The sequence below is a fragment of the Perca fluviatilis genome, chromosome 8 (genome assembly GCF_010015445.1).
Source record: "Perca fluviatilis chromosome 8, GENO_Pfluv_1.0, whole genome shotgun sequence".
Classification (NCBI taxonomy): Eukaryota; Metazoa; Chordata; class Actinopteri; order Perciformes; family Percidae; genus Perca; species Perca fluviatilis.
Genome location: NC_053119.1, coordinates 41,552,381 through 41,577,534, shown reverse-complemented (window position 1 = coordinate 41,577,534; position 25,154 = coordinate 41,552,381). Strand labels below are relative to the sequence as shown.

At 41.7% G+C, this 25,154-nt stretch overlaps 2 protein-coding genes across 3 annotated transcripts; one reads left to right on the top strand and one right to left on the bottom strand.

The window, feature by feature from the left end:
- Positions 1-1,894: 1,894 nt before the first annotated feature.
- Positions 1,895-13,678, top strand: klhl36 (kelch-like family member 36). Its single transcript, XM_039809398.1, has 9 exons — positions 1,895-2,189; positions 2,753-2,830; positions 3,568-3,759; positions 5,610-5,732; positions 6,730-6,951; positions 7,607-7,912; positions 8,415-8,639; positions 9,796-9,953; positions 11,125-13,678. The coding sequence occupies exons 2-9, from the start codon at positions 2,753-2,755 to the stop codon at positions 11,660-11,662; spliced, it is 1,842 nt and encodes a 613-aa protein (XP_039665332.1). The 5' UTR covers positions 1,895-2,189; the 3' UTR covers positions 11,663-13,678.
- Positions 12,754-24,943, bottom strand: zgc:56622 (uncharacterized protein LOC326033 homolog). 2 transcript variants are annotated; one of them, XM_039809406.1, is made up of 10 exons: positions 24,906-24,943; positions 21,391-21,567; positions 20,946-21,062; positions 19,586-19,663; positions 19,347-19,463; positions 18,620-18,732; positions 17,555-17,642; positions 17,399-17,482; positions 14,148-14,230; positions 12,754-14,072 (listed from the first exon to the last, which is right to left on the bottom strand). In XM_039809406.1, the coding sequence occupies exons 1-10, from the start codon at positions 24,921-24,923 to the stop codon at positions 14,039-14,041; spliced, it is 909 nt and encodes a 302-aa protein (XP_039665340.1). In that variant the 5' UTR covers positions 24,924-24,943; the 3' UTR covers positions 12,754-14,038. The 2 variants fall into 2 exon arrangements, with proteins under 2 accessions (XP_039665340.1, XP_039665339.1); XM_039809405.1 differs by lacking the exon at positions 24,906-24,943 and adding an exon at positions 23,185-23,606.
- Positions 24,944-25,154: the final 211 nt, after the last annotated feature.

Genomic DNA, 25,154 nt, shown 5'->3' with positions numbered 1-25,154 from the left:
TATTATTTCTAAGACAGTTGCTACATTTGCTACATGAGTCTGTTAGAGAAAAGACAGCTTCAGTGGAGAAATTATTTGTTTTTGCCTACATGATGGCATGATGTCCAGTTTTTACACGACATATACATGGTACAATGATCTGATTTCAGAAAGAAAATACTTTGAAAATCATTCCAAACAAACAACATCAAACAAACTTTATTTTGGCAGCTTTCTTTTGCTACTGGTTACACTGAATGGTTATTCATTCATGTGTGTCATTTCTTTTCTTTTGAGCTGCTGCAGCACAGGAATTTCCCCAGTGTGGAATTAATAAAGTCTATCTTATCTTATCTATCTCTTATCGATCCACACTGGAAACAATAGAGGGGAAAGGCAGGAACATGGGGAAAGACAGAGAGGTTGGAATTAGTTCTGCTGTCAGGAAACAAAGAGGGGAAAGGAGAAAGAACAACAAATGTAGAGCAGGAATGGGGCTATATATGTCAAAAAGTAATCCTCAATAAACATGACAATTAATTACCAACAACGATAAAAGAGTACAATTGTAATTGTTCTTTTTCAGATAATTCATTGTTTTATTCTGAAGGCAAATCTATAAACTTCCGGTTTTACACGGGCTAAATTGTGCAACTTGGGCTGTGCAGAGGTATTAAAATCCACCAATAGTTTCATTTCAATTACATTAAATGTATAAGATTTGTCCCTTATTTTTAAATACAAACACCCGCATATACTAGGTTATACAGTACAAAAAGTATTCTGTTACACATATTGCCATATGCTGTTCATTGCAACATTCTTAACAATGTAGGCCTACAACACAAGTTACTGTACACTTAAATACATTACAAACTATACAACTACACAATTCAGTAATGTATCTGTCAGCCAGGGGCAAGGGGCAGGGGAGGGGTTACATTTGTAGACTGTATGAAGTCCAGTGATGAAGTATCAGTAGGCTCCAGCAGGCAGACAGCACAGAGGCTAAGGTCTCTTCCCTCCTCCTCCAGCAGCTCCAGCGGCTCTCTCTGATGACTGACACCTACCCGGCCTGGGCTCTGTCCCTCCGGGTTGTCTGTCACTGCATCACCGCGCCACCTGCTGGTCCGCCAACAACCCATCACAGCCGCCTGTTCACAGCAAAACTAGTGCCAATGACTCAGGTGTTAACAGTACAAACGGGTTATTCGGTTATATTAGAGGGGAAAGATCAACAGTGAACAATTAAAGACAATCATAATTGTGTGTATCCATCTTCATTCTGAAATTCTTTATTGGGGATAACCCCTTGAGATGAACCATCTCGTTTTCAAGGGGGTCCACACACCACACACACACACTTTGTCTGTGTGTTTGTTTTTCTTAACCATGGAAATGTGCAACAAAATCAACCCTTCGCTGATCAGGACCCATCAATGAGCCATTCAAATACTTGGAAACATTTCACGTTAAGAGTTAGGATATTGCAATGCAAGACGTATAAAAAAACAAACTATAGGCTTTTTGTATTCTGTTCTTGGTCGCTGCAGTGTGGAGTAATTATGTTACATCCAAGTTCATTATATCGCCCACCTAGTATTGAGCATGGAATAGTTCAGTGTCTTTAAAACGGTCGGTGACATTGCCAGTCTTGAATGTACTTGCATTCAATCACAACATCAAGGTTTGGGCTTCAAAATAAAACGGCAAAATAATGGTATGATTAAATTCCAAGTGAAAATGACATAAAGTTACATTTTGATATACCATTGGTTCCTTTCACACAGTCAGGTTTTGGAGGTTGTTATATTGTACTGTATATATTCTCACCGTGTACTTCTCATTGTCATCATAGACTTTGTTATGATTATCACCCGAATGTTCTTTTATTCTGAAAAAGAAAACCGGAAGACCGTGTGTTGAGGCTATCTCAGCTGGCGATACTCTGCATTGTTCAGCTCTTTCTGTGGTCTAAAAGACAATATTTACAGGAATATGTATCTGTAAGAAGTGACTGTGTTACAAGAGACTGTTTCGGGAAGCGGTGCAGCTTGTGTCTTCGTTGAAAAGAGTCGCATTGTTATCGTTTCCTCCAAAAAAGGCAGCTGCTTGTCCTTCATGTGCTAAAATGCGCTAGCAAGAGCTGCTGTTGACTGTATCACAGTGTTGCCTACTCCGATACCTTCTGCTCCACGATACGTCCAAATGTAAGCTGTGTGTGTGTGTGTGTGTGTGTGTGTGTGTGTGTGTGTGTGTGTGTGTGTGTGTGTGTGTGTGTGTGTGTGTGTGTGTGTGTGTGTGTGTGTGTGTGTGTGTGTGAGAGACTGTGTGACTCTGCGTGCTTGAGTGTTGTTATTGGTCTTTGTTTTGTATTTGTTTGTTTCGTTTTACCTTTGGTATGTTAAGCAATATGTTCCAAATAGGTTTGTATTGTACTTAGCCTATATGTTGCAAGATTAATATTAAGCTCTCATTATGCACACACGTGTGTGTGTGTGTGTGTGTGTGTGTGTGTGTGTGTGTGTGTGTGTGTGTGTGTGTGTGTCAACTCACACACTTCAACGTTAGTACTCTACATGTCCAGTTCCATGTAACGTTAAGCTAAGTCGCTTCAGTGGGGGATTCATTTAGTAGGTTACTAGGACTGGAGCACATTACTTAAGCAGAGTTGTTACACACTAATATTGCAATAATTTGTGTGTGTGTGTGTGTGTGTGTGTGTGTTTGTTTGTGTGTGTTATGCGTGTGTGCGTGCGTGTGTGTGCTTTAGATGATGATGCCAACCCGGCCCCAGCGGATCAGTGACAGTGAATCCATTGACAGTGAATCCAATTACAGTGAATCCAAGGTTTGTGTGTGTGTGTGTGTGTGTGTGTGTGTGTGTGTGTGTGTGTGTGTGTGTGTGTGTGTGAAGCCCACTTGCAGGGATGAGTGTAACTTGCTGAGGCAGGACAGTGTTTCAGGACACTACAGTAAAGTATTTTCTCGACATGTTACATTCTGATTACGTTGTTGTTACGTTGCTGTGAATGCTTTGCCAGCTGCTATGTCAAATGTACAGAATAGTTCATTTCTTCTGAGCCCCAGTCTGTCTCTAGGAACTCCCACATGAAGCTGACACCTATCATCTCTACCGGTCAGGTTATTAATGACTTTATTAAAATACCAGAATCTCAGAAGACACTCAATAGAGTGTGCACATGTCAATGTCTCTCTACATTTGTATTCAATTACAACATTTATTTTTGAGTTATTTGTAGTGAGCAGCACTTATAATAAAAGGAGCACTTATAATAAAAGGTACCTTGCGTGTCCTTGAGGCCAAGCATGTGGTGCAACAGTGGCGAGGCAAAAACGTCCTTTTTACAAGCAGGAACCTCGGACAGACGGGCCATCAGCCGCTGCCGGATGGGACACAGAGACACTGATGCAGATACTTATACTTCTTATAGTAATAATAAAGATAATAGAACTATGACTAGAAATTAAAGTTGTAGCAGTACAGTATGTCAAATTATAACCCTTTTGGAGAGAGTAAAAAAAAAAGCTCTCGCAAGACCTTCAACAAACATGTTGTGCTGGCAGGTGTGGTACTTAAGGAATGCTGAGGATGTGTTGCGGGGCCTCAACAAGCAGCGGAAGCGCAACCACTTCTGTGATGTGGTGCTGGTGGCTGACAAGCAGCGGATTCCTGCTCACCGAGCCCTGCTGGCCCTCTCCAGCCCATACTTCCATGCCATGTTCACATTGGGCATGAGGGAGCAACACTCGGAGGAGGTACACGCAAAGAAATGTTTCTACACTGGGGAATATCAGGGAACTCTATAGATCATTTGAACAATGGGAGCTACATCGATTCATGTATGTATTGTGATTTTTACGGTACCGCACACTACATCATATCCGTTTTCAGTGAAACAGACAGAAAGCAGAAAATGTTATATGTACTTCTTTACAAATGAAATACATTTTATACCAGTGGTGTAGTCTACGTGATACGCAGGTATATGCAGTATACCCACTAAGAAATCTCCAGGATTTCCATATACCCACTTAAAAATGCTCAATGACACGTAACAACGTACTTTCCATTATAATTTTGATATATTTTGAATGTCGTCTGTGTTTTTTTTCTTTGCATAGGCTAAATAAAGGTGTTTTCACTGTGAATTGGTGCATAAAAGTGTGTCAGAATGCAGGAAATGAAGTCTTTGATGCTCAGAAGTTTCCTGGGGGAGGACACCCAGACCCCCCCCCACTATGATATGCCCTCACTTCTGTTCCATCATTGTTGGGAGTCGTACATGCACAGTACCTAGGTAAGGACTACTAGCCAGTCAGAAGCAGAGTATGAGGGCGTGCCCTGACAGTACCTAGGTAAGGACTACTAGCCAGTCAGAAGCAGAGTATGAGGGCGTGCCCTGACAGTACCTTAGCACGTAAGACTGCCTTACTAGCCAGTCAGAAGCAGAGTATGAGGGCTGCGTCCCTGACAGTACCTAGGTAAGGACTACTAGCCAGTCAGGAAGCAGAGTATGAGGGCGTGCCCTGACAGTACCTAGGTAAGGACTACTAGCCAGTCAGAAGCAGAGTATGAGGGCGTCCCCGACAGTAAAAAAATGCAGCTAGGTGAGCATTATTTAATGTGTTCCAAAAGCGACCCACTGCTTGTCTCTGAAGTAAAGGCTGGACTACAGTAGAGCTGTTTGGAGCAGTTTGTGAACAGGGTTTTCTGTTGGAGATGGTAAGTCCCTTTGGGGGGGACTTTGGGGTTTTTCACTTTGTAAACCTATAATGTACACAAAAAAATATATAACACAATAAAGGAAAGCCAAAAAGCATAATATGAGCACTATAAGATATATTGTCTCTAGAAGTGTATTATTCAGCTTTAGGTTTTGTTAAACAAGGAAAAGAAAATCGCAATACTCAATACTATCGAATCGCAATACTTCTAGAATTGCAATAAATGAAAAATTGCAATACAAATCAAATCAGCACCCATTTATCGCAAAAGAATCCTTATCCCAGCCCTACTGGGAGCCTTTGTTTCTTTGTATCTCTTCCTTTCTAAAAAACTGCATTCCTTTCACATTCTCTGGCTCAATTTCCAGGTAGAGATTAGTAATAGTAAAGTCCTTTACCCTTGTGATGTCTTCCCCGTTGACCATGAAAACAACACTTTTGTTGTTTTAGTTGCTTTTTTTTAAAAGTTTTTTTTTTTCAACACATTTGATGACATTTGACATTTTTGTCAACATTTATTGCTTTTTCTGACTTTTTGTCGCGTTTTTCCGACGGGTTTGTCACTTTTTCAATGTTTTTCCCGCATTTTTGGCGTTTTTGGTACTTTTTTCAAAGTTTTTGACATTTTTGTATTGCTTATTGCTATTCCAACAATTCCAATTTTTTTTGTTTTTTTTTACATTTTTGGCGCTTATTTGTACGTCCCATATTTTCTGATATAAAAAAACTTTAAAAATGGGTCAAATTTGACTCAAGGAAAGCATGAGAGTTAAGATAGCTCATTTGCTGTGATAAATGTGTAGTGGGATGGAGTAACCAGACATTATCTTACTGTATGTTCCACTCCTGATTAACTTCCGTTGTTCTCTTCCCCTTTGCAGGTGGAGCTGGTTGGCATGTCCTACATCGGTCTGAAGACTGTAGTGGACTCACTGTACACTGGAAAGCTTCCATTGGATGAAGAAAACATTGACCATGTGCTGGAAGCTGCCCACTTTTTGCAGGTTAGAAACTGGGCACTTTCTTTGTATAGATATACAGTATATCTTTCGGATGTACGGTGCTGGGATAGAGCCTGACATCTGGTGCGTCTCTCACTTGCCGGATTTCCACTTTCTATTTTGCAAGGGCACTGTTGATGCTTCCGTCAAACTCTATTTCACTAAGGGCCACACTGGAAAATTAGAATCACATCAAGGGCCAGACATGTATATTTAATTGACATGCTTTTATTTAATCAAAATAGTCAAATATTTTTGACTGTATTATTGCATGTCTCATATAGTCTTCTTACTTACGGTTTGGTCGATATAAATTGCTAAAAAACACCCTGTTTTGCAGCCTGAATATAAAAAAACAACTAACCAGTTCTGTGGCAATTTCTCAAAGTTAGAAAATCTGCCAAATTATTGTAGTTTGAAAAAACAGTTTTTCAACATCCATGGTGAACTTAATTTGATATGCTGGCCGTATCAAAATTTTTGAGCGGCCGGATTTGGCCCGCTGGCCTCGAGTAAAGGAATGCAAACGATCCAGAAGGTTTCTTTTCCCCTATCCCAGAATGATAAGCGATGTAGCCAGACCATACTCCAGCGCTGACACAGCACTGAGAGATATGTCTGTGTATGCAAGGTTACACTGTGAAAGACAGAAGGACAAACGGCTATAGGCCAAAACTAAATGGTGAGAATGCATTACCTTCCCAAGTTCTAACAAAATGGAACCAGCTACCGCAGATATTTTGCAGCGTTGTAATAAAAACAAAACCAAAAAGGGACAAAAAATTCCAGCGTAAAATGTGAGCAAGGTTGGCAGTGGCAAGTGAAGTTACGGTGCATTTATTCATAGTGTGTATAGTGCTTACAAATGCTTAATAACAATAAAAATAAAGTGTTCCCCATTAAATTGTTAGGAGATTAAATTAACTATATATTATTATGAAAACAAAGATTTTTAATTATTAAAAAGACCTGTGAGATGTAAAAGGCTGCTGTTGTTCAGGTGGGTCCAGTGGTGGATATGTGTGGCCATTACCTGAAGGAGGAGCTGAGTGAGGACAACTACCTGCACCTGCAGGAGCTGGCGCTGCTCTACAGCCTGAAGCCACTCGAGACGTGCATTGACGACTTCATCCTTGCACGCTTTGCCACGCTCTCTTTCACCCCTGAGTTCTCTCACAGCATTCCTTTACACAAACTCACATCCTACCTCTCCAGTGGCCAGGTAATTACTCTACGTTGTTTATGTGTGGACATTGAACATTTATTCTTGATCTTTAATTACATTTGTAGTCAATATCCACGACGTTCCACTTCCGGGATTGCTCCAATGCCGTCCATGTCCTTTTCGGCCAGATGTCCGTGACCTTCCTCTTCCTTTGTGTTGGCGTTCTAACCTCTGGTGGATTTGTGAGGACTAAGGTTAACTGCTCCTCAGATCTCTGCAGGGTAAATCCAGACAGCTAGCTAGACTATCTGTCCAATCGGAGTTTTCTGTTGCACGACTAAAACTACTTTTGAACGTACACATGTTCCACCAAAACCAGTTCCTTCCTGAGACTATTTAGCAGAGGCACCGTGGCTCCATCCGGAGCTTAGCACCACCCAAGACGATTGTGATTGGTTTAAAGAAATGCCAATAAACCAGAGCACGTTTTTTCTTTCATCCCGGAAAGTTGGGTGGACGAGCCAGACCCTCCTTCGCAGTGCTGTGGAGGAAGGTCTGGCAATGCAAGACTAGTACTAGTCAAAATGTTTAGATATTATATATTATTTTTTCTAGTAAGAATCCTAATGCCGATATCTAAAATGTTTTTTCTAGGTAGAATATAAATACAGATGTCTTCAACAAATATCTGAGCTCCTCTCGTCATCTTCAGGTTCAGCATGACAGTGAGGAGGCGCTTCTCCAGGCCACCCTGCAGTGGCTCAGCCAGACTCCTGAGCGGACTGCCCACGCCGCACAGCTCCTCTCCCACATCCGCCTCCCTCTGGTGCCAGCCGAGGACCTGATGGGCCGAGCGCTGCCGGCGGTGCGGGCCCTGCTGAAGGAGGATGCCAGCTGCAAGGCCCTGCTGGAGGAAGCTGAGTCATATCACGCCAGGCCCAGCGCCCAGCCGCTCCTGCAAACAGGACGCACCGCGCCGAGAGGAGGTGTAGAGCGCCTACTGCTGATTGGAGGAGAGGTACCCATGTGTGATGGTGACCAATCACTTATAGTCTTGCATTGCCAGATCTTCCTCCACAGGGCTGCAAAGGAAGGTCTGACTAGTTCACACAGCATTCCGGGATAATCCCATAATCCCGTAAATGAAACGTTGTCGATATAGACTATCATCAAAGTGGTCTATATCGACGATGTTTAATTTATGGGATTGTTGCAGAGGCATCATTGCTCCGTCCGCCAAAGATGATTGTGATTGGTTTAAAGATAAATAAACTAGAGCACGTTTTCTTCCATCCCAGAATGCTGTGTGGACTCGCCCTCCTCCGCAGCGCTGTGGAGGAAGGTCTGGCTATGCGAGTCAAAACCAATTTGTGAGAAAATCAAATCCCGAACCTAAAATTGTAAACTGAGTTTAATTTATTTTTATTTATAGTATCAAATCATAACTCCATAAGAGTTGAGTGTATCGTTCCATCCCTGCCTAACATGGATTCCTGTAACCTCCTCCCTTAACTGCTCAGGTGCCAGAACGTGGAGAGGAGCTAAGCGCCAATGTTTGCTGGCTGGACGGTGACGAGAAAAACTGGGTGGTGGAAACTGCGCTGCCGTCAGAGCGGAGCCACCACCGCCTGGCAGTGCTGGGGGGCTTCATCTTCACTGCTGGTGGCAGCTCGTCCAGGGACAACGGTGGAGGCGCTTCCTGTAACCTGCACAGATACGACCCCCGCCACAACCAGTGGACCACGGTACTGTACCAAAGAGCCACATCCATTCTCCTTGTCAAATACTTCTCAGTTTACAAATGGAGTGTATACAGTATAGCAGGGCTGGCTCAGTGGTTAGCACTTCTGCCTCACAGCGAGTTGGCGCTGCAGAGTTCGATCCCCGGTCCAGGGCAGGGCCTGTCTGTGTGGAGTTTGCATGTTCTCCCCGTGTTTGCGTGGGTGATCTGGTTTCCTCCCACCATAAACTCATGCATACTAGGTTACTAGAACTAGAGTTGAAATTAAGCCGCCTTGGCTAACACTGGCGCATTTACAGAAAGTTGATTAATGTTAAATGATAAATGTTGTCCTTGGATCAAATTTGACCAATTTTCAAAGAGTTTCTATATCAGGAATTTGGGTTCCTTTCAACCAAATTTAAAAAGTGAGTAACGTGGATGGTTCCCTACAACGTTCTTCACAAGTAAAATAAATGATCACTTCACTACTTTCATTGAATTTGAGTGTTTTATTCATTTTTTTAACATTTGAAAAAATAAATTGATAAAAGAACATTGAAAATCTTTAAAAGACGCAGAAAAAATCAACAAACAAACTTGGATAAAAGTGACTTAAAAGGTCAGGTAAACTGACAACAAAAAGTTGCACAGTCGATGGGAAGACAACACAAGGGTATTGTCCTAATAAAATAAATAAATCCTAAAAGATAAAGTGCCATTTTAAAATGTTCTTGATATCAGCATTTAGCCTGTCATCATCTATCGAGCCCCCTCAGGCAGTTAGGGTTGCTTATGGGGAAAAAGTCTATCAAACTGCCGTAAAGGTGCTCCTGTCAATGGCTGTGAAAGAGGTCATGTGGGATCCAAAATTTTGGGAAATTTCCAAAAAAATTTTGCACACATATTGCTAGTGTGCCATTGGTTGAGCTGTGCCCAGGGTTGCTGGATTTGATCATGTGGATGTGGGTGTTCATCCCAACTCAAGCACAAACAGAAGTACCAGAACATTCAGCCGAGGAGGTTATAAATATATGAATAAAAATAGACTGCTGTCTTAACTGTGTGATTTTGGGGAAAACTCTTACAAACATTTGTTTGTACTGTAAATAGGGCAATTATTTCTGTTTCTCTACATGTATTCTCTTTATTACATTTTTTATGAAACCTTTTGCCCACAGGGTGCTCCAATGAACGAGCGGCGTGCAGATTTTTACCTGGGGGCGATGGGAGACTGCCTAATTGCCGTGGGTGGGAGGAATGACACCGGAACATTGTCCTCTGTGGAGGTTTACCATCCCGCTGAGGACAGCTGGTCCTACGTGGCAGAACTGCCCAGGTAGGAACATGATATTTGACATTTGTGGTTCCCTGAGGATGTATCACGGCAGCGCGGTGGCTCAGTGGTTAGCACTTCTGCCTCACAGCAAGTTGGCACTGAGTTCAATCACTGCTCTGGGTCTCGATCCCCAGTCCGTGTGTGTGTGTGTGTGTGTGTGTGTGTGTGTGTGTGTGTGTGTGTGTGTGTGTGTGTGTGTGTGTGTGTGTGTGTGTGTGTGTGTGTGTGTGTGTGTGTGTGTGTGTGTGTGTGTGTGTGTGTGTGTGTGTGTGTGTGTGTGTGTGTGTGTGTGTTCTTTTTTTATTGGCCAATTTCTCAATTTGCCAAGGCCTGTCAGCTATATGGCTGTATTGCTGTAGACGTAGAGGGCCCTATTTTAAATATTGTAACAATCTAAGTGCATGGCGTAAAGCGCCTGGTGCAGGTGTGTTTAGGGCGTGTCCAAATCCACTTTTGCTAGTTTGACGGCAGAAAAAAGGGTCTGTGCGCCGGGCCCGGGCACATGGTTCTAAAGGGTTGTACTCAGTGTCGTCATTAATCAGAGGTGTGTTTTGGACGTAACATGCAATCAACCAATCAGAGATCATCTCCCATTCCCTTTAAAAGCCAGGCGCGTTTGGACCTTGGAGCGTTGCTGTTATGATGGAGGATTTGCTGATCAGGAAGGAGAAGGAGAAAAAACTGATCTGCTCGTGCGTGAAGTGAAAGCGCGCAAGCAGATCATAATACAATTTCACATGGTAATATTTAAAATTGTAATCTTCTGAATGTTTGTGTGCTGCTGCACGTTAGGGTGAACTTACCAGACTGTTCCAGCTGTTCTATTGTTTACCCTCGTCCACTTCCTCGTTAGATCCACATTATTGGTGATTATTTATCTAAATCTCATTGTAAACATTTTTTGTGAAAGCACCAATAGTCAACCCGACGATATCGCCGCAGTATCGATATCGAGGTATTTGGTAATATGGTGATATTATATATGCCCTCCTGTCATATACTTCTTGTGCCTATTTATTGTTTTGCCAGCTTTTTGTTTTGAACTCTGCCAAAGATGTGAGGTCTCCACCACCATAGAGTCTCTGGAGCTTTAACATAGATGTTGATTTTTTCTTCAGCTATTGTATTTTTGCAGTGCTAAATTTGGCTTTTTGAATCCTGTCTTCTCTAGGTCTACGTATGCCCATGCTGGGACCGTCTACAAGGGTGTAGTCTGCATCTCAGGCGGTCACGACTCTCAGATCGGCCCATACCGCCGAGATTTCCTGAGTTATAATTCATGCCGGGACTGTAATGTGTGGGTGGAACAACAGCCCATGTCTGTGGCCCGGGGCTGGCATTGCATGGCCTCCCTTAACCACCTCATCTATGCCATCGGGGGCAGTGATGACAACGCAGACACCACTGAGCGCTTCGACATCCTGGAAGTGGAATCTTTCAACCCAAGCAGCAGCCAGTGGACCCGGGTGTCACCGCTGCTGCTGCCCAACAGCGAGGCAGGGCTTGCAGTCTGGAAAGACAGAATCTTTGTGCTCGGGGGCTACAGCTGGGAGGGTATGGAGTTCTCCAGAGCCACTCAGGTGTACTACCCTTGGATGCGCTCATGGCTTAGGGGACCTGACCTGCCGAATCGCACCGCAGGGGCCTCGGCATGTGTGTGCACTTTGAAGCCCTCACCATCATCACCCTCTCCAGAGAAGAAGAACTAGGTGGGAAAAGGGATAAAAGGAAGATTACACCCCATGTAACAACTGTGATGAGGGACTTTTTCTTTGTCTGAAAATACAGGGCCTGACTTTTGGCTGAGACACAGCCTGATGCATATTTCTGATACAAAATATTTTTTTTTATATAAGATACATATTTAGTTATGTCCCTATTCATTTTCTCACAATCTCAGAGGGACTGCAGCATCAAAAAAGGGAAGAGAAGTGGTAATAATGGTTACCAGTTTTTATAAATTTTTTGGTAAAGATTCAAAATCAGAATCAGAAAAGCTTTATTGCTAAGTCTGGTTTTTACACATACAAGGAATTTGTTTTGGTGTTGTAGGTGCATCTCACACATTCTCTAAATATAAGAAGGTTAATGAAAATCAAGAATTCGAATATAAACAAAACCCCATTAAAAATGAATGCAAAGACCTGCGTTTTTGCAGCACCATCTGACGGCCGACGTGGTTGGTGTGAATGCCCACTTAGACACAAATGCGGAAGAGAGGCTCAAAATGACTTGATGTCAAACTGCCAATTATGAAAACCCTTTCTACATACAGTGTCCTCTATCCCAGTCTGTTGCATCTTTGCAGTCTATCTCTGTTACATGCGATACTTGCAGGCCCAGAGCAGAATACCTCGCTGACGGTGAACTCGGGATCATTGGCCTTCCCTGTGCCTCTCACAGTCGTCTGTCTGTTTTCCTCACTCTTGTTTCCAAGCCGAACAGACAATAAGATGAATTGGCTATTCGGCCGACGGCCAGCGGTCGCCTCGGTGTGTTAGGGACCTTCAGAAACCAAAGCACATATCGTTTTGTGCTTTTTCAAGGTCCATCCCCCACTGCCTACCTTAACACATATTTAGAGAGTTTATGTAAGAAAATGATAATGTTCACTACTGTATATTGTAGTAAAATTTCATAAATTTTTCAGAATCTTTTATTGGACTTTGCATTTGCAAGTCTTAACCTGTCAAATTGCCTTCATTAAAAAAGAATTGATTGTGTAACATTAACATTAAAAGTCACTTTTCAGAGCTTATTAATGCCCTAAAATGTGTTGGTCACATTCATTACGATCACATTTGGAGCACTGAATCAAATCAACTTTATTTATAAAGCACTTTACACACAACACAGTTGATCCAAAGGGCTTTGCAGCAGTGGTTCTGTGCCAGGGACCTTTACATTCAGAAAGAAACTTCTAGGGACGAGTTGTCATTTTTAAGATGCATCGTTTAAACAAAACAAGCTGTTACCGTTTTACACAGTGCTCAATCTACAGTGGTTTTATTTGCATGTTATGTACTAAGTGGCAACAAAGGCTAATTGTATGAATATAATCTATTTTAACATTCAGACCATTTCACAAAATATTTCATTTTTCTCCCATACTAATTATTAAGGTAAAGTATGTAAGCGTCATCAGGGAAACATACTTAAAGTATAAAAAGTTAAAGTACTCAAAAATCCTCACATTTTAGATACTGGAAACAATCAAAACACTTCTGTCAATTAAATGTTTAATTGGCTAATAATTTCAGCTGTATGGCATTATATTGTTGGGTAGTATTTTATAAACTACATGTGTTTTGTGTGCAAAAATCTTAATTTGTAAATTAACTACTAACTAAAGCTTTCAGATTAATGTTGTGGAGTAAAAAGTACAATATTTGCCTATGAAATAGAACTAGAAAGCATGAAGAGAAAAGACTTGAGTACAATACAAGTACCTCAAAGTTGTAATTAAGTACCGTAGTAAATGTACTTAGTTACATTGCACCACTGGCGGATGGAAATCAAGGGAAAGAATGAAGTTTGGAGATGATGCAGAGCTACAGTACATTAAGTTAAAAATCTACCTGATTCATTTGTTTGTCTTCAATCATGAAATACGAGTCCCAAGTTTTGTTTGCATGTGATTTTAAGGGGGATTTAACCAATGGATGAGATGAGGAAAAGTAATTTTGGTCAAATGCTGTTGTCCAAATAAAAGAACATTTACAGTTTTCTTTTCATTGAGCTGGAGAAAGCCTGCAGCCATCAAGGATTTGATGTCTCAGACAGTTACTGAGGTAAGTTAGTTTGTTTTTGTAATTAGGCTCTAGGGGGAGGTAAATCTGTGTATCATCTGCATAACAGTGAAAATAAAAATGCTATTGAATAATGTGGCCTAGCAGAAGCAAATAAGAGGAATCATCCTCAGATTTGTCTTCCCTCTTCATATTCTATTGTTATTATGTAAACAAGGCACTGATGAATTACAGTGTGTGATACTGCAGGTACAATAGACTGTGTGTAGCTGGTCTGACACTTATGGTATGCGTAGATCCAGTGTGCTGTCTGTTCTCTCCACTCTCCTAGCAGCCTCAGACAAAGGGGTAGTACGGATGAGACTTGATTCTGAGAAACAGAACAACAATCAGCACTGGGAAAATAGCTGCACCTTGCAGCAAACTATTGCTGTGTGTTACTCACTCATCGAGCATGCAGGCCCTCCACCCTCGGTCCAGTCCTCTTAGTGCTCTCATGTCTTCTTCAGTCAGACTGAAGTCAAACATCTGCACAAACATTGAAACTATTTTTGACAAATGGGTTTTTACACACAACTATATTGATGTTCATAATTTAAAGTGATGGTTCGGAGTAATTCACCCTAGGGTCATTTGCCCCATGACCTCGAGCCAAACACCCCGCTTTTCCTGGGTTAACTTTGTCAAACGTTGTTAGCATGAGTAAGCGGTAGCCGCTGAATAGCTTAGCGCAGGGGCTAACGGACCCGGTTTGTATCTCGTAAATGACCCCACTAATATATGCCCGAATGATACCAACGTCTACAAGTAGTACAAATAGGTTATGCTCTCATAAAACGATGGATTGGAAAGTTTGTAAGTATACCAGAAATTTATGGAACACGCCTGCTCGTTCTCTGCTCTCTGCTGCTGCTGCTGCTACCTGCAGTTAGATCGAGAAGTCGCTGGGGCCGTCTAAAAATTACTACACCGAAAGAGTTACAACAAAAATATTTATTAATTCAAAGATTAAATAAGGTAATGTCTCCAAACTTACCTCAATTATTACTTGTCTCCTGCTAGTTATACTACAGCACTTACTTTAAAAAAAAATTAAATTAATATATATTTTTTTTGTTGCATCTCTTTCGGTGTTGTAATTTGTAGACGGCCCTAAGCACCCGCCTTACAGCAGCAACAACAGCAGAGCAGAAGCCAGCAGGCAAGTGTTATTTACATAAACTTCTGGTGTACTTTACAAACTTTCCAATCCATCGTTTTATGAGAGCATAACCTATTTGTTAACTACTTGTAGACGTTTGGTATCATTTCGGGCATTATTAGTGGGGTAACTTACGAGATACAAACGTGGGTCCATTAGCCCCTGCGCTAAGCTATTCAGCTGATAACGCTACTCTACGCTAACTCTCCCAATGTTAGACCCAGGTGAAAAAAGCTTCTGGGGGGGTGTTTGGCTCGAGGTCATGGTGCAAAGGACCCTAGGGTGAAATTACTCTGAACCATCACTTTAAATGTTAGTACTAGACAATAGTGTTTTATAAGTCTTGCAGTACAGTTAAAGGGTAACTTCTGTTGTGGACCTTGTTTTCCTACAGTATGTTTTAATTGGAGGACTTTTATTCAAAGTCGACAGAAACAAAATAAAACTACCAAAAGCCGTCTTGGTTCATCTTTCCACTGTTCCAACAATCACCACTCTAGTTTGGTTGAAATAAACCCTTAATTCATCCATTTACGTGTGGAGATATGCTGGCTCTATACACGCTAAAAGTAGTGATTATTTACTGTAAATGGGGTCTGGTGGGCATAGGCGGTGCCAGGATGGGATAGGGCTACGCCTAGGACTGCCGTGCACCCCCAAGAAATTGCTGTGGTTGATTTATAAATAAATAAATAAATCATTAATGTGTAAATAGTATAATTTATATTTGAAAAATGAATAAATACATTAATAAAACAAACCGATTATTTTTAGGCTAAAAAACACAGGTGATCGTATTCGGCCAAAGGGTGCAGCACACATTGAACTTTTGACCGTACTTCTGCAGTAACGTTTTCACACAGAAGAAGAAGAGCTCATTATTTGGAGCCGTTAGGATTAGAGAAGTGAGGCTAACGCTAGCAATGGGTAGTTTTTTACTCCCTCAACGTCAAGGTGTGGAGACTTTATCAAAACCTGTAAATGAGACTGAGAGATATGGTGAACCGGTCACCAACCGGGACGAAGAAAAGCGGCCGGAGGAAGATGAGCTGGCCACGGCCGTGATTGCTGCTGAGGATGCTTAACGTCACCCTGCTGTACATGACATTAGACCAGGGGATCGCACAGCCAGGCCACAGTGGGGGAGTCAGCTGATAGGGGTCCATGCAAGAACTTTACTCTTATCTCTTGCCTCTTGTCTCGTAGAAGAACATTACAGTAAACGTGTTTTACAGATTTGGGAATAAATGGATCACCGAATCTAAAGTTCTACAGGACATTGGTTTATTTTTAGTCCAGAAAACATGTTCGCCCTCAGTGGCTTATTTAGATATATTAAGTCACTACAGACATGACTACATTATGTTGACCATAAGTGCAAGTGTGAAAGCTGTGAGGATAGCCTACATGCGCGTGTGTTTTTATGTGTGTGGTGTTTTTGGCCTGCTGCATTACTCTTCTGAGCCAACGTACGAGAGCTGCAGTAATGATTGTTTGAACCTGGCTTGTTGGCTGGTATTTGAAATATGTTTGGTGGGCTAATCAGAGTTCTATGGTGCTGTTGTATCGGCAACTTTAAATCAATCTCTCTCGTTCGCTCGCTTAGTAAACCGCAGCGGAGGTGGGTGGGCATCTGCGCGAGTGTGTGAAACGTTAGCCTATTTGTGTCAAGGGAAAACCAACATTTCAGAGCACCCTCACTGAAACGTCCAGCAACCCCAAAGCACCAGCAAAAGAACATCTCTGGCGCCACCACTGCTGGTGGGTTTGGCGATGGCGACCTCAGAGCTGTTTCTGGTTAAACTAAAAGGATCTTAGGCTACTCTTTAACTGAAAGGTCTATCGTTGTAGGAATCCTTTCCATAATGTTGTCAGACACTTAATAATCGGAGCCTGTAAGTGGCAAAAACAGAACTTTTAGTGGACGTAAATTGACTGTGCACAATGCCCAGTGTGATTACAGCCTGTATTGTGGCTGTTGGCTGCACTGGTCTTGCTTAATACTGGACCGATTTCAACAATTGTTGTTCCCATCAGTCACTTAGACATAAAAACATTGGAAAATAGGGCCCAGGTTGAAAAATACCAAAGTTACCTTTTAATAAACCAGCCCTTCAAAATAAATACACTACTTTGGTGCTGATTGCCTATTTGGTCAACAGCCATTATCATGAACTGCGTCCCTAATACATCACATACTCCATGATAACACTTATACACGTTGCATGTTGTGGTGAATGCTGACACAACACTGGCATTATGCATCATGAGAAGAGGGACATTTTAGAATTATTTTTTCAGCCACCCTAGGGCTGTATGGTGAAATCTGTCAGTCCAAGGAAAAAAATAATGCATGCACACTGTCTCCAGGCCACAAAATCTATACAGTACAATTTTTTTAAGGTCAAAATGCTTACCACACCAAATATATACACAGTTTCCTGAATTGCATGCCATAGCCCTTATATGCATGTGTTTTTTTTAATATGTTTTACCTTTGTGTTTTCAATGATGTGATGAGGCTTATCACTCTTAGGGATGACTGCAATACCCTGCTGCACATGGTACCTCAGAAGTACCTAGGAGAATACCACTGTTAAAAACAAAGTAATACACACACACTTGCACACATGCAATAGACTCACACTGACCTGTGCAGGGCTGTGTCGGTGCTTCTTGGCTATATCTGCTACGACTGGGTCCTCCAGGAGCTTATGTGGATCAGTGTCTCCTCTGAACCTATCATAGGCAGTATACAAAAGAACAGAGCACAGGATTTTAAATTCACAAGAATCAGTAAGCTTGATGGGTATAATACATTTCTATCGCACTCGACACTCCATATTTCACTAGACTGATCCTACTTCAGTCTGCATCAGAAACATCTAGACCCACCCCACCTTGTCTGCATGCTCATATCCTTGTGAGCTGTATATTTCACTAGACTAGACACTTCCAAATCAACTCAAGCTCAGAGAGTGTGGAATAATTAAGAAAATAAAACCTCTGTGTGTCGCTGTTCTCAAACGTCTTTGCTTCAGGAAACATCAACAACCAACTTCGAGCTAGCCAGCTACACGCTGAACATGTCACGTTTTGAAGAACATTTGGACCGTGCAAAAAGGCAGGCCTGCTTGGTTCTTTTGGGGAATGATTGTAAAGATTTACAAAGAATATGTTTACGGCATTTCCTCTGGGACGTTTTGGGACTGATTGGCGGGGATTTGCTATGGACAAAATACACACGGAGATACACCGGTAAGAGCCAATGAGGTTTAACCATGTATCAGCTTATTTAAATACCTCACGTTACTGTATTGTGTGAACAGTTCATTTCATATTTTATGTGGCATTTTCTTTAGCGGGGTGCAAATGTTCCACCAAAACAAATTCCTTCACGAGACCATTTTGCAGAGCCACCATCGCTGCGTCTGGAGCTATAGCGCCACCCAAGACCATTGTGATTGATTCAATGAAATGCACATAACCCAGAGCTGGCAATGTGGGACTACTTCTAGGATGACAGATACCATTATGTTCTAAAACCACCTCCTGAGTTATCTGAATAAATAAATGTGTCCTATATGGATCACAAAATGGCCTCTGAGCATGATTCCACTGAGTTTGTGATATCAACAGAAGCATCCAGGTGCTTGATTCATTTAAAATCATCAGCGTGAGTCAGTGGAATGTGTGAGTGTTGCTGTGTGCCTTACAGCTCTGGGGGTCTGGCAGGTGAGCCAAAGGGACTGTAGGCAGTCAGGGCGATGTTCTTGGATTTACAGAACTCTATCATATCTGTCTGCACCAGGTAGGGATGTAGCTCGATCTATGGATGGCATAACACCAAACAAAAGCTGAACACATATGGATGCTGATGTCCCTACACAACAATGTTATGTTAATGTTAATGTAAAAGCATAACCTGTGACTCATTACATGATGATGATTAAATGATGCAATGTGATTACATCACATTATTACATTACATCAACAATTCATCACATAATAACATTACATCATCACTATGGCATGCCGTTTTAACATTTAATCACACTCCTATCTAAAATTACCTTTTAGATATCCATAATAGCCTTTCTCCTTGTCAAAATCATATTCTCTATCTAGTCAGAATGGTAATTTAAAAAATCCACAACATAGAAATAGTTTTCAAGATATCTTCAACTTTGATTGTACTCGTCAAAACTAATCAGTCTCACTAAATCAGTCATGCACACAGTCCTGTCCAACTTCTATCTGTGGACATGTTGTTATGCTGTAAACTGTGGACAACTGGTATTGCTAACAATGGCTAACCTGGCTAGAGCTAATGAAACCAATGAAAAATCTGACTTGTAAATGAAACGCATTCAACTCGGGTATGACACCAGCATGGAACGCACTATTAGGACGACCCAGCTATATGTAAATGATATATAATACCTGATTGACAGCAGGGGACACCCTGCACAGAGCAAGAAGTCTCTCCAGCTGCAGGATGCTGAAGTTGGACACACCAATACTCTTCACCTTTCCTGATGCTTGCAGGGCCTCCATCCCCTGCAAACACAACAACAGACTATAATATATTACAGATGTATGTGTAGAGCTGCATATACTGTATATGGCAGCTGTGGAGGTGCCAGTGCACATGCAAAGAGAAAGAGTACATGTGTTCTTACCCTCCATACATCCACATAGTCTATGTCACAGGTCAGCATCTTCCCATCCTTCTTTGGGAAAAGTTCATCACCCATTTTCTAGGAAGAAATGTTAAGGTAACAGTCAAACAAATGCTTAATAGCAAAGATATGGCATGTGTCCTTTTCACAACATTTATAATTACTTCCCTCTTTTTTCTCTCTCTCTTTTAGGACCTGTCACATTTTCTGTTTCATTTGTTTTGCATGTTTTTGTTTATGTAAAGCCCTTTGAATTCCCTTTATGTCTGGAATTTGCTATAATTACATATTTAGGATAATAAACACATTTAACACACAACATTTAGAAAAACAGTCAGAAATGACTCAAAAACTGCATTCAGTGATATTTTGGATATTGGTAATGAATAAAATTATATGTAACTAGAACAGGATGGTCATAGTGACAAAGCAGTGAGAATTAACTGTTTTAGCCGACCTTAGGCCATTATTGTGGTTCTCTGGCCTGCACATAAAGTCTATGGTTGACTTTCCCTGCTCTCAGTAATCCCCCCATATAAAAGCACTTTATCCCAATTTCAAGCAAAAGCAGGCCGCTGTGTTCAGATGAGTTTTGATAAGTCCACTGTACGCTACCTGCCCAGCACCAAACAGCATACACAGCTAGTGACTAGCGGTTAAATAAAGTCAAACCGCAAGCAGACACAGATATTTTTAAATACATTTTAATACTTGTGTATTTTATGGAGTTGGTGTAGACCAAAACAGAGATTAAATTGAAGTTACCGGTACATTTTGTTAGGTGGTTAAAAACACAACCCCATTAGGATGGTTGTGTATAACACTGTGACAAGCCATTAGAGTTTGATTTGGAGGGTTTCAGCTCCCTGATGGTCAAGAATCATGTAGTCTGGATTAAGAGAAGTACATTTCCAAGATAAAGCCTGACGTGCAGTATGTCCGCTCTCTATGCATTGCAGATCTTTTTGCTATGGGACATGCAATGGACATGGTAAACAGAGGGATACACTGGTGAGAGCAAATTACTTTAAACCGTGTATCCAGCTAATTTAAACAGCTCACGTTACTGTACTATGGACAGTAACGTGAGCTTAAGTAACTTCATTTAATATTGTGTGTGGCGTTCTCTTTTGTGGGTTGCAAATGTTCCACCAAAACAAGTTCCTTCCCCAGACTATTTTACAGACTTAGCGCCAACTGAGACGATTGAGTGATTGATTTAAAAAAAAAATGAAAACAATGATTTTTTTTTCTCCTATCCTAGAGTGTGTAGCCAGACCTAACTCTACAGCACTGTGCAGATAGGTCTGGCAATGCGTGATTTCAATTCTGTCAAAATATTTAAAAAGTTACACTCAACCTTTAGGCCAACAGGGAAATGCACAAGGTAAAGATCCAGATAGTCCAGCTGGAGATCCTTCAGAGACTTATTCAGGCACACAGGGATGTCCTCTGGGGCATGATGGGTACACCACAACTTTAAAAAAGGACAGGAGTGTTAACAGAAAGGTAAACAATATGCTGCATAGGGCAGCAACATACAAAAGCATACAAAGAGGTAAGAAATCTAAGCACACATTAATGCATAACATCATCTACAACACAATACTTTTTCCTTTAAGTAACTCAAAAGCTTTTTTGAGTTAATCAGAAAACCTATTTTATGTGTAAGATTCAGTCACAGACAGGAGTTTTTTCCTACTCTGCCATACAAAAATGCATCAGTTGTGAAAATAAATACGATTTATTCCCCTTCTCATGTTGCACCCTGGCTTGCTGTAACGTCTGTTCTCCTCAGCACCCACCTTACTGACGATGAACATGTCCTGGCGCCTGATGATGCCCTGCTTTGTCTTGGAGCACAGAGCCTTGCCAATATCAACCTCATTGTTGTAGCTGTAAGCGGTGTCTATATGGCGGTAGCCAGCCGCAATGGCAGCCTCCACTGCACCCTGGACTGAGGTGCGGGGAAGATTTGAGGGCTGCAAGAAGTAAAACATTTTTAAAATGAGCTTTTCACTCTCTTACATCTCCAGCACTACAGTATCTACCTGCTATATAAAACACGTGAAATGTTTTTCTAAATTATTCGCACATCCAATAATTCTTCTATGCAGGTGCATTGGAAAAAATTATCAACTTGGAACAAAGAAAGAGGAAGGGGATGGACATCCGGATGAAAAAAGGACATCTGGTGGAATTTCTGGCAGCACCAGTCTTTATGCTAAGCTAATTGACTAATTGTTCAAGCTCCATAGTTAATTCACAGTAGTCTCGCATTGCCAGACCTTCCTCCACAGCGCTGAGACAGAGGGTCTGGCTAGTCCACACAGCATTCTGGGATGGGAGAATTACTACTGTTTTGGTGGAACGTGTACGTTCAAAAGTAGTTTTAGTCGTGCAACAGAAAACTCTGATTGGACAGATAGTCTAGCTAGCTGTCTGGATTTACCCTGCAGAGATCTGAGGAGCAGTTAACCATAGTCCTCACAAATCCACCGGAGGTTAGAACCCCAACACAAAGAAAGAGGAAGGGGACGGACATCTGGCCGAAAAGAAGGACATTTGGCAGAATTTCCAGCAGCAACCAGAGCAATCCCAGAAGAGGAAAGTCGTGGATTAAGACTACATGCACAGAAATGTCTTAACAACTACACAAAGCAATTTGACATAGTCCAGGCAACATTCACACACTGTAGCAGAGGCTGCTGTACAAGGTACCACCTGCTTAAAACCCTTACAACTCTCCAGCTGATCCAAAATGCTGCACCGCGTGTTCTGACAAGAACTAAGAAAAGAGATCATATTTCTCCTGTATTCGCTTCTCTGCACTGGCTTCCTGTGAAATCCATCATATCTAGAAGAGCTCCTGGTACCTTATTGTCCCACTGTCGCACTGAATGCTTGCTCTTGGGGGAATTTGTAAATTATTGAGTGTGGTCTAGACCTACTCTATCTGTAAAGTGTCTTGAGATAACTCTTGTTATGAAATGATGCTATAAATAAAATTGAATTGAATTGCTCAGTTAAACATTCACACACATTTACACTCTGATGGTTCAGTGTCTTGCCCAAGGACACTTTGACCGACCAAACCGCCAATCTTCTGATTGGTAGGCGACCACTGAGTCACAGCCACAGCTTTTTCCGTATGCAACAGTTATTTTGTATGTATATATTTGTTTCTGTATTTCATTGTTTATTTCATATACATGTTTAATATGTTTGTTTGTTTGTTCATGTATGCACCATTCACCAAGGCAAATTCCACATAAGTGTAACTTTTTGTGGCAATACATCCTTTTCTGATTTTGATCTTCTTCTCTAACTCTTGGCAAGAAAGCTAAATAAGCTTCCGTGTACAGCCTGAGAGGAAGTCCTGTGCCATTTGCCCTGGGGGAGGACGAATAATCTGCCTATCAGAAGCCAGTATTTTCACTTGCCTCGCTACTTCATTCAGTAAATACTCTTTTATCTAAAATGCGTGTATTTACAACGCATAATTACGAACATTACTCTCAAACTGTATGCAAGAAAACAAATTGCTAACAATTGGATTGTTTACAGTAAAATAAATAGGAAAAGAGTGTTTAGGCTACCTTCCAAGTCCCGAGACCCAAAACTGGCATTCGTGTGCCATCATTCAGCTCTATGGTCCTGGCCACCTGTGTGTCCTCCATGGAGTACATTTAACCACGGCAGGAGAAAAGCAGCAAAATGAGAAACTCAGCATGCACTTGCTGCACACACTTGGACACTGTCAGAGCTTTCCTCTTCCTTATTTTTCCCCTCAAACAGCAACTGCTGAGTCAACGTCCTTCCTTTATCTATGCTGATTTTACTTCTCTATCTGACGTTTTTCTTTCCTTCGCTCTCTGCGTTTTTTCTTCCCCAATTTCTTTCTCTCTCCTATTTCTGCCTTATCAGTCCAGTAGTTAATCATTTGACAACACACTGCTTCACCACCATGAAGTATTAATGTGTATAAGGAGGACGCATGTTGCAAAGGTCACTATTCTCATACGGGTAGCAGTGTGCACACACACATAAACACACAAAAAGGCAGGGTCACATTGTAAGAAGAAATCTGCTGTAATATTTCCAGTTCAACATTAGATGGTGTTATTGTATCACTGTTCTGTGCACCGACCATACAAAGGCTGTAGATTTCTACTTTTTATCATATTATATCCAATGACAAAAAGTCTCACAATCTTGAAATATAATGCATCATAGATATAGATAAATAGATAATTACAAAAACTAAAATCTCTCTGCAAACATGCATTCCATTTTCTACCCCATGGCAATATTCAAGACTGGATTATCAGTGGGCAGCTGGCCTCGGGCCCTAAAAGCCTGCAAGAGGGCTTACTTTATTCATTGTCCTAACTTTCTGTCAAGATTTACATAGTGTGTCTACCTAAGTAAATCTATGTTTACCCAAATACCCTGGGGCCCAAACTGTTAATGCGATCCTGGAAAATGTTGTTAGTTTTTCAGGATATGCTAGCATTACTTTTAAAGTGCTGTGCAGTGGAGTAAGAACATCTGCTCTGTCCCTTTCTGAAGACAGCGCCAGTGTTGTGTGACCAGTCTAGTTTTTATTGGTTATTGTTGATTCAAAGATAGAGTGGGGTATGTTGCACAGATTGTAAATCCATGTAAAGCTAATTTCTGAGGAATGATTTAGGGCTTTTCAATTTTTTAGGTTCAAAGGAACATTCAGGCTCATAACATTTTCTTGTAGATATCTTATTTTGTGTTGGGGGTTCTCTTTAGCCTGGTTAACACCAAACCCTTCTCAGCTGTAACTGAGAGTGGGTCTGGGGAAGGTTCACTGACAGTTCATTTCCATAGGGGCGTCACCAACGGACGCCACTCAAACGCCTCTGGGCTCATTGGATAGTCCTTCAACCAATCAGACCAACGCTTTCCACATCCAACTAAAAAAATGTTATTCTGGTGTCGTCCCTCCACGCCCTACTGTCTCCTTGCAGGTGTTGCATATTGCTAACTTGTTATCTTCTGCACACACGCTGAAGAATTTCCAAACAGCTGATATGTTGCAGGTTAATTCACGAGGCTCCCTCATGGATGTATTAAGAGAACTCCCTACATGTGCAAGAATAGCGCGGACACGCGCTTCACACCGCGAGTGGGTACGCGCCACACACGACGGACAAGTTGAGAGAAAGGAAAAAGAGACTGTGTCTCTGTCCGTGTGTGCGTGCGTCCTTGAGAACTGTAACTCGTATAACTTATGTTGTCAGTTAATTATAGCATTGACCGGTATAAAATCGGCATATGTCAGACTGACCTGCCGGTCCCTGGTCATGGTGAAGCACGGCTTCGGTGGCCGTCATGTTGAATGTAAACAAAAAGCTGCTCGCCGTCGCTGCGCTATCCTCGTCACGTAAAGCCCGCCTCAACGGTTGTGATTGGTGTTAAGTCCGCCTCAGCGGTTGTGATTGGTGCCTCAATTTTGAGGACATTGGAAGTGGGTTTGAATGGGCTCTTCGCCAGACTGACCTGTAGAGCAAATCTCAAATTTGCCGGAAGGTCGTCA